Here is a 14,134-nt window from a genome sequence, read left to right on the forward strand (position 1 = left end):
GTCCCTACAATAGAATAGAATAAAATAGAATAGAATAGAATTGTTAGTTATAGAATGTAATTTATGTAACCTGAAATATTGACAGCTTCAGGGCACTTTTTTTTATATCTGTTAAATAATAAAAGCAATGTTCATGAAGTAAAGAAAGAATGGAAATATTCTCCAGGAATCAACTGTTTTTTTTTCTTGTTTGTAAAGATGTCGCGAGAAACTATTGTTAAACTCTCGCGTCGTTTGGATTAACCGTGTTTTTTTTGCTTTACTTCCATCAAGCTGGAAAACAGCAGGTAGCATTTAACCGGAAAAGAACCAAAATAAAGTTGCAAATTTAAAGCATAGAATATCCAAAAAGCCTGCAATTTAAGGCAATATTTCTATAATGTGTTTAAAATAATCCTAATTTCACATTACCGACACAATAGTCATTTTTATTCTGTGAAATGTGCTTTTCAATGAAGTGAATTTGTATATTTGTCTGCTTTTATTTTGTCATTCCGGATGTTTTGCTCCGCGTTCTTCACGCTCGCCTGACTTTCTCCATGACGGCTCCATCTCAGCTTCAGCTGGACCAGCAAACCGACATAAGCTGAGTTTGCACGAAGTATCATCCTTCAAGCAACAAAAACAACTAGAGGATTCTCCAACCACTTCAAATCCTTTATTAGCATCTCAAGAAGCGAGCGTGTTGAAGCCCATGAGATAGCTGTCATCTGTCGTCACCACAGAGGCAGAGGAGAAATAACAACATCAAACCCGGCAAACAAAGAGGTCCTTTTTCCAGCGGCATCATTTTTCCTCCGTATTCCATAGTTATGAGTCATGTGGCCGTCGAAAATGCCCACGGTCTAGAACAGCAGGTAAGGAGAGGCCGTCTTGTGTGTGTGTCTGCCCGGTGAGAAGTGTAATAACGGTACGGATAAAGGTTAGCTTGCCGGCTACCATAGCGCCGCTAACCAGATGCTATCCTGCTAGGTAGCATTAGGTGCGCTTGATTCGCAGCCTCACGTAGCGAGCCGCAGAGCGGGGAGCGCATTATTTATTCCGCTATACGTGTGACTTCTACCTGCGTGCCATTTATTAAGAACTTATAAATAGCGAATTTCGTAATTTCTCTTTATACCGTGTTATTGACCAAACGAAGCGCAGATGGCCTCCGGCGGCTCGCCCGGGTGACGATATGAAGCGCACCCTCCAACTATTATGTTCGCTGCGTTTGTCTTGGGTTATAAAATGGAGGTGTGCGGGGATGGAGAGAGCGAGGCTGCCACACGAGCATCGCGGGGGACTGATCCTGTGGCCGCACGTTTCTGAGATGGCACCTAAATCCTGGTTTCTGTCTGACTGCGACGTCCTTCTTAAAAAAAAAAAAAAAAAAAAAAATGGTCATTTCTTCTGCGTCACCAGCAACGTAGCCTCGCTGGTCATGCAGCAGGATGGCAACAGAAAAAAAAAGTACTGCATGTTCTCAATTGGCGTTTAATAAAATATTTGACTGGTTAAACCCGCAAAGCGGCGTCAGATGCACAATAGTGATCTAATTTCTGCAAATCAATCGATTTACCAAGAATTCGCACAAATTCTCCACGTAGAACCCCAACACCCGCCCCCCCCCCCCCCCCCCTTGTCCAGCTACTGCGAATTGAAGCACTTGCTTCCTGCACAAAAAGCCAGATGAACGCAACAGCAGAATTAGTTTTTTTGCGTTTCATCTAGGGACCCCGTCGTCCGTGGGAGTGTGCAGCTTCCTGACATCATCTCAGCAGGGGTTCTGCTTATTTTGCTTAAAAGCAGCGTGGCTTCGTGCCTAATTGCGGCAGTCGAAGTTGTGTCAACTGCGGCTTCACCCTCGCTCAACAAAGATGTTATCACCTCCAGCGCACGCCAAAACATTTGTGCTGTGCATCGAGAAAGCAGAACTCGATAAGGGAAACTCAGCCGTTCGTCAGAGATATCAATTGTTTACTTCATAAAGAAAGGGTTAATTTTAGATTTTTCCAGCTGACAGTGATGTTTCAGGGCCTTCCTCTTTCTTTGCCAGCCAGAAATTGGAAAATCAATAACGCGAAAGCTGGAAATATCACAGCGGGTGTCTGTTGAGTCTTTTTATAACCGTTTGTTTTGCATGGCAAGTTGTCAGTGAAATGTCACACACTTACAGCTCTGGCATTCTATGAAGAACAAGTTCACAAAGCTTTTTTTTTTCTTTTCTTCTTCTTCTGATGTGAATCTGTACTGTCGTTTTCCTCACTGTCTGGTTTTGCTTTTGTAGCTCGCTGTCCTAGACTTGAGCGCAGCAGACGGTCAAGGTGGAGGAACAAACCGTAAGCACGTTACATGGTTTTGTCAAAAAGTTTACCAACTTGTTGTTTTTTTATTTTTATTTTTTTGTTTCCGTTTGAAATACATCATGGTCCACAAGAAAACCAAGCATACACATTACATGCATCAGGGACACAAAATGGCATTGTTTTGTGTATCTAGGCACCGCAGCATTGCTTCATCGTTACATTTTGTGTGAATAAATGGCGTGTTTTCATTTCACATCAGGTTTCAGTGTGAGTTGAATACCGAGCAGGCCACCCACCTGAAAATGCATGGTTGTATTACAAATAGCAAGTTGCTCTCACCTTTGGCCGCCACAAGAAATCACAATGACGTGATTCAGTGACATCTTTAGTGTGACATTCAGTCTGTAGCCGATGTTAAGAGGTTTCCCTACCTCTCTGTCACAGGGCGATATATTCCTCCACATTTACGGAACAAAGATGCTTCCAAAAATGGTAAGTGGGGTGAAGTTAAAGCCATGTAAAGGTTTTACACATCAGTTTGTTCCCTGCAAAACAAAGCATTTACAAACACCTTTTTTTTTTTTTTTTTTTTTTTTTTGAAATTCACACCTTTTCATTTAAACATTATTGGCATCGACTTGTAACTCAGAGTCACGGCTCTGTAAAAACCAGTGTCAGGTTGGTAGGAAAACTGGCGGCGGTGCGCGTGTCTGAGGTAATCCACACCGTTGTTCTCATCCAGCAGGAAACGCCTTCGCTGCTGGACGACAGGGCGGCTACACTATGGCACCTGCGGCCAACTGTAAGTTACCCATCTGAGACACGCGAACCCGCTAAATGAAGCCCGCAGCGGGCCGCTTATTGTATCAAGACATGTAGAAGAGTCCAGTGTGTTAATGACAGCGGTGATTAATGACCCTGCTGATTAATGAGCTGCTGGGATCACCGTCGTTCCCTTCTCCCCCACCGCCGCAGACGGCTGGGACGGAGGCCGCAACAACTTTGTCAACGGCTACCACGACAATCGCATGGCCGGCAACTCGTTCAACCGGGGCCCGCCGCGCATGGAGCGGGGCCGGGGCGGCGTCGGAGGCGGCGGTTACCGCGGCAACAGGGGCGGCTCCTTCAATCCCATCAACCCGGCGCAGCCAATGAGCTTCGGTAGGTCCGAGAAGGAACGGCGGGGTTTTATTTTTTTTTTTTTTAGAAGAGTCTTGTCTTCCGTGTGTGAAAAAGCTCTGTGGCGTACCTGTCCGTGCTCATGTGTATTATCCGTACAGACGAAGCTCCTCCCGGCACGCCGCACTCGGTCGCTCTTTTTTTTTATTTGTGCCGTGCGTATGAAGGCATGTGTTTGATCCCCTGCTAGATGCTGGAGGCTGGAACACAGCCAAGGACGCCTATAGCAGTTTTGGAAACAACCGAGGGAAGTCTGCATTCTTCAACGACAGAGGCAATGCTAACAGAGGGAGGTGAGCTGGTCGCGCACACACTCTGAGGCCGTTGAAACTCTGCAGCTATTTTAAAGCTAAACGAGCAAAAAGCTGCAGCTGTGCAGCGTCGGGTGGTTTCCATGTGGACGTGCGGCGACGTTTCGAATCTTCGCCACCAGGTTCGACCACGGTGGGTTCGGAGGTGGCGGAGGAGGAGGAAACAGCCGCTGGGTGGAGGAGTCCAGAGACGACGGAGACTGGTCCAAACCGACGGCACGGAACGAACGCCTTGAACAGTGAGCGTGTGCTTCAGCGCGATTTCACGACGAGCAGCAGGAAATAGTCGATTTAAAACAGGATGTAGAAACCTAACCGTTGCGCTCCACGCCTCTCTGCAGCGAGCTGTTCTCCGGTAGTAACACTGGCATTAACTTTGAGAAATACGACGACATTCCTGTTGAGGCGACGGGACAAAACTGCCCTCACCACATCGAGAGTGTAAGACTGGAAATCACGTCGTATCAACATTGCTTTCTAATGTTTAGCTCTGCCTGTAACGATCTCTGTTTCTGATCTAATAGTTCCAGGATGTGGACATGGGGGAAATCATTATGGGGAACATCGCCCTGAGTCGGTATACCAGACCAACCCCAGTCCAGAAGTACGCCATTCCTATCGTCAAGTCCAAGAGAGACCTCATGGCCTGCGCGCAGACAGGTACCGGCAGTCCTCCAGCTGACGCCGCGAAGCTTCAGTCCTTGATGCGCGTGGATGAGCATGGAGCTTTGTTTCCTCAGGATCTGGAAAGACAGCGGCGTTCCTGCTGCCGATCCTGAGCCAGATCTACACCGACGGGCCAGGAGAAGCTCTGAATGCAGCTAAAGCCTCCGGACAGGTAACGGAAGACCGAGTCAACGGAGGTGGGGGGGGGTCCCTCCTCCCTAATCGTATTGGATCCTTCACTGAAACGTTGTTGACGGTTTACTTCAGGAGAATGGAAAGTACGGCCGTCGCAAGCAGTACCCCATCTCTCTGGTCCTGGCCCCCACCAGAGAACTGGCCCTGCAGATATACGATGAAGCCAGGAAGGTACGAACAAACAGGCGTGAAATATGAACGAATTTAAAAGAAACAAAAACAAAATCTGATTTCTCCGTGTTGTTGGGCCAGTTCTCTTACCGCTCCAGAGTGCGCCCCTGCGTGGTGTACGGAGGAGCAGACATTGGCCAGCAGATCCGGGACCTGGAAAGAGGCTGCCACCTGCTGGTGGCAACTCCGGGGAGACTCGTGGACATGATGGAGAGAGGCAAGATCGGGCTGGACTACTGCAAGTAAGACACGGACAAAAAAAATAAACGCGATGTTGCATAAAAAGGCTTTTGTTTTTTTAATAACTTCTTTTTCTTCCTTTCAGATACCTCGTCCTGGACGAGGCTGACCGCATGTTGGACATGGGCTTCGAGCCGCAGATAAGACGCATCGTCGAACAGGACACCATGCCGCATAAAGGCATCCGGCAGACCATGATGTTCAGCGCCACCTTCCCGAAAGAGATCCAGGTATACCGTTTCGCGAGACGGCGCCTCGTTGGATGGACGGACGGCCCCGCTAAGCACGTCTGCCTCCTCCGTCCGCAGATCCTGGCCCGGGACTTTCTGGAGGAGTACATCTTCCTGGCCGTGGGCAGAGTGGGCTCCACCTCGGAGAACATCACCCAGAAGGTGGTGTGGGTGGAAGAGAGCGACAAGAGGTCTTTCCTCCTGGACCTGCTGAGCGCCACAGGTGAGAGTCCCGCAGCAGTCCAGCCTCCACAGCGACATGAACCGTCTTGTCTGAGTTGGATTTTTTCTCATCTGTGTTCGAGCTGCCGCAAACACACACTCACACTATTTAATCCCCATCATCCTTTTGCTATTAACATGTCAATCACATTTACTTTATGACGTGCATTGTTATTATTATTATTATTATTATCATAAGCACTCTGTGCTTTTATTTTTCTATGAGAAATCCTATAAAAACAACATTTTCCGTAGCTGCTCAGTACTTGTGTGAGGAAATATCTGAAATACAGTCAGTTTCTGGTGACCGAGAGTCAGTTTACATGTCAGTGGTTTGGTGTGGTTTTATTCCAAGTCATTCCCAGCGAGGTACAGGACAATACTGGAGACAACATAGAGAAACCTGGTAAGATCCAAATTCCAGAAACTCTTTATTTTATTTTTCTCCATTTTTTTATTTCTCTATATATTTTTGCCTGACTTTACTTATTTGTAGACGGAGAGTCTCTTGATTTATTATTATTTTAGTTTCAGCTCTGTGCGCCATCCCACACGTCGGTTTCGTTCCTCTTTCCATCGCCGCTCATTGTTTATGTTTTCATACCGCGAGGGGTCACGAAGGAGTGGGCGGCGTCTCGGTGGAAGACCCGTCGCCGTGATGGAGAGAGTTGGCTCATGTTGTGCTGGAAAAAAGAAAAAAAAAAAAAAACAAACCAAAAACAATCCTACATATAAGGCCGATTCATAATGCAAACAGCAGGAAGAATTCTTTCCATCAGGGGCTCGACTCGTGACTGCATGAAAACACAGTGACGTCGATGCCGTTGGTTACTTTTACACCACCAGTTATTATTATTTCTTATTGTTTTTTTTTTTTGTTTTGTTTTTTTTTACACCGCATCCTCTGTTGCCCGCTGTGTTATTTCATTTGAAGACGCTCCTCTGTTTCAATGTGTTTTGATTATTAATTGTTGAAATGTAGAGTTCAAGCTCCGAGTAAGACCGTGAAATTGCACCGAATCGGTCGAGATTTTCTTGATAAAACTTTTTTTTTTTTTGGTTCTTAAACTCAGTAAGTTACAGGTTAGAAATCCCTCGTTGCATGTTAAAGTGAATATTCAGTTTTCAGTGTTTACGGATCATTGCAGTAACCAACGGCGCCGTCTGCGACAGTAACGCGAACGCGTCTTTTCTCTCGCCCCGGCAGGGAAGGACTCGCTGACTCTGGTTTTCGTGGAAACCAAGAAGGGCGCCGACGCCTTGGAGGACTTCCTGTACCGCGAGGGCTACGCCTGCACCAGTATCCACGGCGACCGCTCCCAGAGAGACCGGGAGGAGGCCCTGAGTCAGTTCAGATCGGGGAAGTGCCCCATCCTGGTGGCCACAGCGGTCAGCTAAGTTCTCGTCCTTCACGAGTTTTTTTTTTTTAACCACCCGTAGTTTTAAAGGGACGCTTTGAGAAACGCCGCCTGCTGTGCTCAGGTAGCGGCTCGCGGTCTGGACATCTCCAACGTGAAGCACGTCATCAACTTCGACCTGCCCAGTGACATAGAGGAGTACGTCCATCGCATCGGCCGCACGGGACGCGTAGGAAACCTGGGTAAACCAGCGCTCTCGCAACCCTCGTTTCCGTCGCTTTTCCGGCGCATCTTTCTGAAATCCCGCTCGTTCCGCGCCTTGCAGGGCTGGCCACGTCGTTTTTCAACGACAAAAACGGGAACATCACTAAAGACCTGCTGGACATCCTGGTGGAGGCCAAGCAGGAGGTCCCCTCCTGGCTGGAGAGCCTCGCCTACGAACACCAGCACAAGAGTAGCAACCGAGGTCGCTCCAAGAGGTGAGCAGGCGCCGTGGCGTCGGGTGCCGGGCGTTTAAAAGCGCTCTTTTCAACAATAACGCCCGCCCTCCCTCCGTCTCAAGGTTCTCCGGTGGGTTCGGAGCGCGCGACTACCGTCAGACGGCGGCCGGAGGGAACGCCGGAGGCTTCGGGGGACGCGGCGGTCGCAACCAGGCCGGGCATGGAGGGAACCGCGGATTCGGAGGAGGTGAGGACCCTGCAGTCACTGGGTCGGGCTCTACGAGGACTTCTTCCCCATCGTTTTCTTTCTTTCTCTCGTCCTCTTCCTCAGGCGGATTTGGTAACTTTTACACCAGCGACGGCTACGGAGGCAACTACTCGCACTCTCAAGTCGACTGGTGGGGCAACTAGGTGTCTCCCTCCCTCCCCCCCTCCCTCCTCTTTTCACTCCTCCATCCTCCCCCTCCACTGTTGTCTCCGACCTTTCTCTGTCTTGCCACCTCCATCAACTCCCCCCCCCCAAACCCACATGCATGTTACTGAACAAGTTATAGTCATTTATATAGCCTTTCCTTCAAACCCCGTTTGTTTCTGTCTCTTGAGTTCCTCCTGATTTTTTTTTTCATTACTTATGTGCTTTTCTGTCTTCACCTCCTGTCCTCACAAAGGTTTCCCCCCCTTTGTGTTTCTTACTTCTGGGTTTCTCCTCTTGAGATCGGCCACATTGTGAAGAGAGTTGTAAGATTTAGCGTCGGGGTGGGGGGGTGGGGGGGCTGCGAAAAGAGGGAAACCACTGTTTCACTTTAGATTTGGTCTCCATTGTGTTTTCTGTCTGCATTCACCCAGATCCAGTCCTTTGTATTTAGCGCATGGCCGTGTTGTAAATCACAGGCCCAACGGACTTTTCTAAAACATAGATATAGACGAGCCGTCAAAGCAAACTACGTCTGCATTTAAACAGAAAAATAGGAACTGGCTGAGGTCTCCCTTCACTCGTGACGATGCATTAAAGGGGCCAGTCAGACGTTAGGTTTTTTTTTTTCCTTTTCTTTTCTTTTTCTCTCTCTTTCTCTCTCTCTCTCTCCACATTTTCAAGTGATGAGTTACTGAGGTTTGAGGAAGACGTCCAGGCAACAAGGGGCCGGACGAACCGAAGCACCCAGTCAGGGAAATGCCAGCCAGACGCCGGTGAACAGTCATAGGACGCCTTGGTCGCTGACCACAAAACGGCATTTCTTTGTTTATTAATGGAGAATCAATTGTTTCTGTACTGTGCCTTTTAAGAGTAGGAACGTTCTCTTTCCTTTCCGTTGTTTTTTTTTTTCGATTGCCATAATACGCAACTGGCTACAAGCACCGGCCAACAGCAACAACAACAACAACAACAAAAATTGTATTTAATGTCACGTATGGGTTCAAACATGTTTTTCTTTATTTCCATTGGAAGGAAACAAACTAGGCTTGAACTAAATCAAACCTTGGCAAAAAAAAAAAAAAAAAACCCTAAAATAAATCGGGATGAGGAAAAGTCAAAGCGATTCCTTATCCGTCTATTGAGGTGAAAAATTCATCAGACGGACTCTTGTCGAGACGATTCCTGAAAGCATAGAACCACTGAAACCACATCGAGAAAGAGAAGAAAAATCTCTTCCTTCGACCCCCTTTCAGAGTGACACACAAAAAAAAACAAAACAAAACAAGTTTGGAATCGCTTCGCGTCTGTCCTGTTCAACAGATATTTGCTGTGGTTTTACGCTTCGGGGATTGGAGTCCTCCTCATTGATCAGTGTGTGACATCCTGGGCTCCGTTCCTCCGGGCCGCCGGACGGCCGCCGCCCTGCCCCGGAGGAACCGGCTCCGCGTCCGCCGCCGAAACATTGAAACTCTCGTTTGCCAAAAAAAAAAAAAAAAGAAACAAAAAAAAAAAAAAAAAAAAAGGGGATACACAACTGAAAGAGTTCAAAATTTTCTTGCTCACTCTATCCTGGAGAGTTTACATGAAGAGTCTTCGCTAAAAGTTCTCATCATTCCCGTTTATTTGTTCGGTCTTTCACATCTGTTGAGGCCAGGGATGAAAAAAATTTAAAAAATAATAATAATAATAATAAGGACGTGGACAGCTGGGACGCAATGCCACACGTCTGCAGCACATTTCAGCGTCCCCTCCGATGTCTTTTAACTCTTCGTACATACAAACCAAAGAGAATGGAAATTCCACGTCGTGACGTCCTCGTGTTCCAGACGCCTGTAGCTACTTTTTATCTTCTGTTTGACGGCGGCCGTGTCCGCTTAGCCAAATGACACATTTAAAGAAAAGAAAAGAAAAAAAAACCCCGCCACTGACACTCCGTCATGCCGTTTCGTAACACTCCCCGGAGGATGCGTGGATTCTGTCTAAAATGTGCTGCAGACGTACGTCCTCGTCTCGGAACACGCCGCCGCCGCCGCCGCCGCGGAAGTTTGAATCCCCGCAGTAGAATAAGCCAAAAGGAAAACAAAAAACAAAAAAAAAAAACCCGTCGCCGCTGCCTGGTGGGGAACATCAGTTGATTTTTTTTATTAGGCTCTTTATTTCCTTGCGTTTTACATGTAAGAGAAGAGAATAAATGTAAATAGTTTGAACTCCTCTGAGCGTGAAGCCGGAGGACGCTCCACAGAAAATGAATGTGGATTATTAAGTGAGACAACACTTGATCTGTACAAAAAAAAAAAAAAACAACAAAGAAATCAACGTTCGATCACTCATCATTGGACCAGACGGGGTCTGGTAAAGCGCGGCTCAGTGGGCAGTTTGAACGATAAGCTCGTAATCACACACACAAGGCGGAAGGTTTCGACGCATAATTCAGTCTTCAAATTGCCCACTGGCTTTGACAAAGGCTGGACCAAGACAATAAAACATATGCAAGTGTTGTTGTTTTTTTGGTCAAGAAGTTAAAAAACGGCCGAGCAAATAGGTACAATTTTATTGCAGGCTTTAGCAAGATTTTTTTTTTTTCTTCTTTTTTTTGGGGGTTTTCTTCTTTGGTTTTTAGACCACTTTTCATGTGAGGTCAGTCTTTTTTGCATCATTTTTCCTCCAAAGGAAACAAACTGGCTTTAACATTTCCATTTTTTTTTTTAACAATTCGGTCGAAGATTTAAGCAGACAGCAGGTCACTTTTCAGTTTTTTGCTTTCATTTAAAAAAAATGACATTTTGTTAGCGCAAAATGTGGAATTTATGGACATCTCCGTAAATCTGCTCAAATTTCGGGCGTTGGAGAGAACGGCTGCCGTCGGCGTCTGTCCGCCGCCTCCAGCTGCTCCCAGAGATTTCTTCCTTTGTGGTTCAACTGTCAGATAAAACTTTTATCGTCGCACAAAGATTCGTGTCGTCACTCCAGCTGAGATCGCAGTCTGAACATAGGCTTAGCTTCGTACGAGCGCCGGATGAATCGGTGGATTCGCGTGTTGACCAGAACTGTTTGAAGTGTCCCGACGGATGATTTATTTATTTATTTTTTTAGTGCCTGTTTAACCAATCAAGACCATGATATGAAGACACACTTTATTTAAACTCCTGCAGCAATGGTAGAACAATAAGTTGCAAATGACAATCAATTGTTGAAGGATTTGCTTACATTTACACACACACACACACACACACTCGCGCGTATAAAAAGAAGTTTTCATTTGCACTTTTCCGCCATCTCTTGGTCAGCATTACATATTATCGGCGCTAACATTTTTTAACCTTCGAATGAGAAGAAGCCGAGACGTCAGACTTTGCCTTTGTTACTTTAATACACACCGATGCGCCCGAAGTTTAGTCCAGAGTTTGGGAACGGCGAGCGAGGACGGACGATGCCGTGCCTTCTAACAGCCAGTAGGGGGCAGACCGATTCAAGAATAAATGAAGGACTGATTTCAACTACTTTTCCATTTGGAACTTGTACAGCAGGGACTTTTACATGATGTTTATGCTCAGTTCTGTCGAGTACCATTCTGAGAATGCACATAGATATGCAGTGTTTTGTTTTTTATTATTATTATTATTTTGTTTTTTGTTTTTTTTAGGGCAGACAGGTTTTATCTGTCAGTTGTATTTACCACTAAACTGCATCAGAGCAACATTTAACCGTCACTGTGCCCCCCGAACCCGTCCCCCCCTCCCCCCATTCCTTCGGAGCACTGAGCTCGTGTCCTCAAGTCACTCGTCGCTGGCTTTTACGTTTTAATTATTTCACTTTTTTTTTCTTTTTTTTTTTTTTCTTCGTGAATCCGTGCTCCGTTTCACAAACCAGCAGGAAGTGGAATCAGCCAGAACTCAGGCACGTCTGCTGTGCCTTGAAGCGACTGAGTCACTATTGGACTGGTTTAAGGTTTTAGGGCTGGGTATTTTAACGCAAATCCAGACGTAAAAAAGGAAGAAAGAAAAAAAAAAAATCATGTGGGGGACGACGGCAGGAGAAATCACGCATTGAGACGCTGTGAAGACACGTTTGGGCACAAACATACTTGGTGTATTTAAGTTGTTGTGGTTTTAATTTCTCGAGGGCGAACCCTGCACATGGAAGTCGCCCGTTTTTGGGGCCACGGCGGACGCATTTCTGAGCAAATTGGCAGCTTTCGAGACGTGAAGGAAACTCGGCAGTGGTCGCAGTGGGAATGGCTCTCCCGTTTCGATTTTCCTGAGCGCGTTTCACCCGGTGTCCCTGTACGTCGACGGGACTACCGTATGGTCAGTCGGTGTTGAAAGTTTAAAAAAAAAAAAAAAGCATTTTCTGTGTAAGAAACCTCAGTTTTCATTGACGAACCAAGCACTTTAGTTTCTTTTCAGATCATTTCTTAAAACCTTTCGATGCCTTAAATCAAGGGTAATACCCAGCCCTAACGGAGCAGATCGTTGGAGTCGGCCGTCGTCTCCATGGCGACCGACTCACTTTTGCAGGAACGAGAACAATTAATGGTGCTATGCTCCCATTGCTGCGGCCTGCAGGCCCCTTTGTTGTAGAAAGACTGAAACAAAAAAAAAATCCCACAGAAAGTCCTTCGGTAACGTAGTTTTATTGTGTAGCACATGTCCTTCAGATCTCAGAGAGGTGTGTGTGAGTGTGTGAGCGAGTGATTGCCGTGTAGCTTCGGTGTCAATAAGGGAGGTTTCTACACAGTTTACTGCGTGCGTGCGTGCGTTGCATAGAAAGGTTCTTCCAGATGTGAAAACTCTCTATTATTTTTGTCCCTTTTATTATTTTTTTGTTTTGTTTTGTTTTGTTTTGTTTTTTTGTTTATTTTCGGGGGGGACCAGGTGGAGTTCTAGTTAACAGCAACTGTAGGATTCAGCTGTTTGCACACAGAGTTCTCGAGTCTACTTTTCGCTGCTAGTTTGTGTGATTTATCAAACATTTTTGAGAAATATTTATTTTTATAAGCCTAATACAAAAAGTTGATATTTTACAAAGTGACTTGACCAAAAGACAGTAAACAAAAACACTGGCACTTGAATGTTGAATGTCATTGGTATGAGTGAAAATTTCTATTTTTCTGGGGTAGTGTGAGCTTTTTAATGTTGAAGATGCAACGCGTGGGGGGGGTTTCTCCCGCGATACGTCGCCGACGGGACCGACGATTCCACCCCGCTCGACCACCGAGATCCCAGCGCTTGCCTCTACATTTTTGCCGTCGGACACCTTGATTTTTACGCCATGCGATACGGACCCACAGTATATTCAGCGGGGCAGGACCAGGGTAGCACTTGCTACCTCCCACACGCAAACATGGTTTAAGAAATGCTTTGTTTGATTTAGTTTTTAAAGTCGGAGGAAAACCTGGCTGGGATCTTCCCTCCTCGTGGCCGCGACGTACAAAGAGAAACCTCCCTCACTTGGTTACCTTATAAAGTCACATTGGACTCAGTATCCAATCCACTAAAAGCCTGTCCGTCCGCGTACGGCAGGCTCCATCGCCAACAACGATAATCAGCCACAAGCGGCTGTTTCCAATTGGCAAACAAATTTGAGAACAATCCCACCACATATGCCAAGGTTTGGATTAAAAACAATAATAATTAATTAAAAAAAAAAAAAAAAACGTTAACGATCAAAGACCGTTTTGTAAAAAATAGAAGAAAAAAAAAACATGCAGTACAAAAAACAAGCATCCAGATTCTCTCCAAGTCTGTTTTTTGGTTTTGTTTTTTCTCTCTTTTCCTTTTTTTTTTTGTTTTTTTTTTTCGGAATCTTTACACTTTTCCTTCTTGTTGATACCCTTGTTGTGAATGTCTGGCAAGTGGCGATTTAAAAAGTCTTCATAACACAGAAATAACTGTGGTTTCTATTGCTATGTTGTTGTGATTTGCATATTTTCAGGCGGTGGTGTGTCTGTACTCCTACAACAAGGGGGGGGGGGGGGGGGTGAGGGGTCTGGCCAATCAGAAACGGAGTCTTAAATGTTACACAAAAAAAAAAAGGGAGAGATTTCCTCCCAGTTAGCTGAATTGTGTTTTCACACACTTGTAGCCGTTATTTCTTGTTACTGACGAGTGAGACGAAGTACAAATTAAAAAAATTTCAGCGCGAACTGAAACGACTCGGAGCTCATTCCTGGACGGCCAGACTCTTCCAGCGGGGATCCACAGCGGCACCGGCTCGGCCTGCTAGTTAGTATTTGCTTTATGTATTAGTTTAGCAGTTGTGCACGAAGAGCACTGCACGAACAGAAAAAAACAAAAAAAAAAAAAAACAACAAAAAACAAAACTGTGCAACTATTCTGATTTTACCACAATTAAAGGTTTGGATTTGCAGATGTAACCTGTTGTCATGTTGTCGTTTTTTTTCCTGTAATAGTCTTCAC

At 45.9% G+C, this 14,134-nt stretch overlaps 1 protein-coding gene across 5 annotated transcripts; it reads left to right on the forward strand.

Moving 5' to 3' along the window:
* The first annotated feature begins 518 nt into the window (after window positions 1-518).
* On the forward strand, window positions 519-14,006 carry LOC115384223 (ATP-dependent RNA helicase DDX3X-like). Of its 5 annotated transcripts, none has more exons than XM_030086539.1 (20): window positions 519-857; window positions 2,270-2,321; window positions 2,733-2,780; window positions 3,031-3,090; window positions 3,264-3,449; window positions 3,658-3,760; window positions 3,901-4,017; window positions 4,120-4,219; window positions 4,303-4,438; window positions 4,519-4,616; window positions 4,712-4,810; window positions 4,892-5,052; window positions 5,136-5,280; window positions 5,359-5,503; window positions 5,858-5,908; window positions 6,710-6,891; window positions 6,985-7,102; window positions 7,186-7,339; window positions 7,423-7,547; window positions 7,632-14,006. In XM_030086539.1, exons 1-20 carry the CDS (start codon window positions 813-815, stop codon window positions 7,709-7,711), a joined length of 2,205 nt encoding a protein of 734 aa, XP_029942399.1. In that variant the 5' UTR covers window positions 519-812; the 3' UTR covers window positions 7,712-14,006. The 5 variants fall into 5 exon arrangements, with proteins under 5 accessions (XP_029942399.1, XP_029942400.1, XP_029942402.1 ...); XM_030086540.1 differs by having other exon boundaries at window positions 3,034-3,090; XM_030086542.1 differs by lacking the exon at window positions 5,858-5,908.
* The last annotated feature ends 128 nt before the right edge of the window (window positions 14,007-14,134 follow it).

The sequence above is a fragment of the Salarias fasciatus genome (genome assembly GCF_902148845.1).
Source record: "Salarias fasciatus chromosome 23 unlocalized genomic scaffold, fSalaFa1.1 super_scaffold_20, whole genome shotgun sequence".
In the NCBI taxonomy this organism is placed as follows: domain Eukaryota; kingdom Metazoa; phylum Chordata; class Actinopteri; order Blenniiformes; family Blenniidae; genus Salarias; species Salarias fasciatus.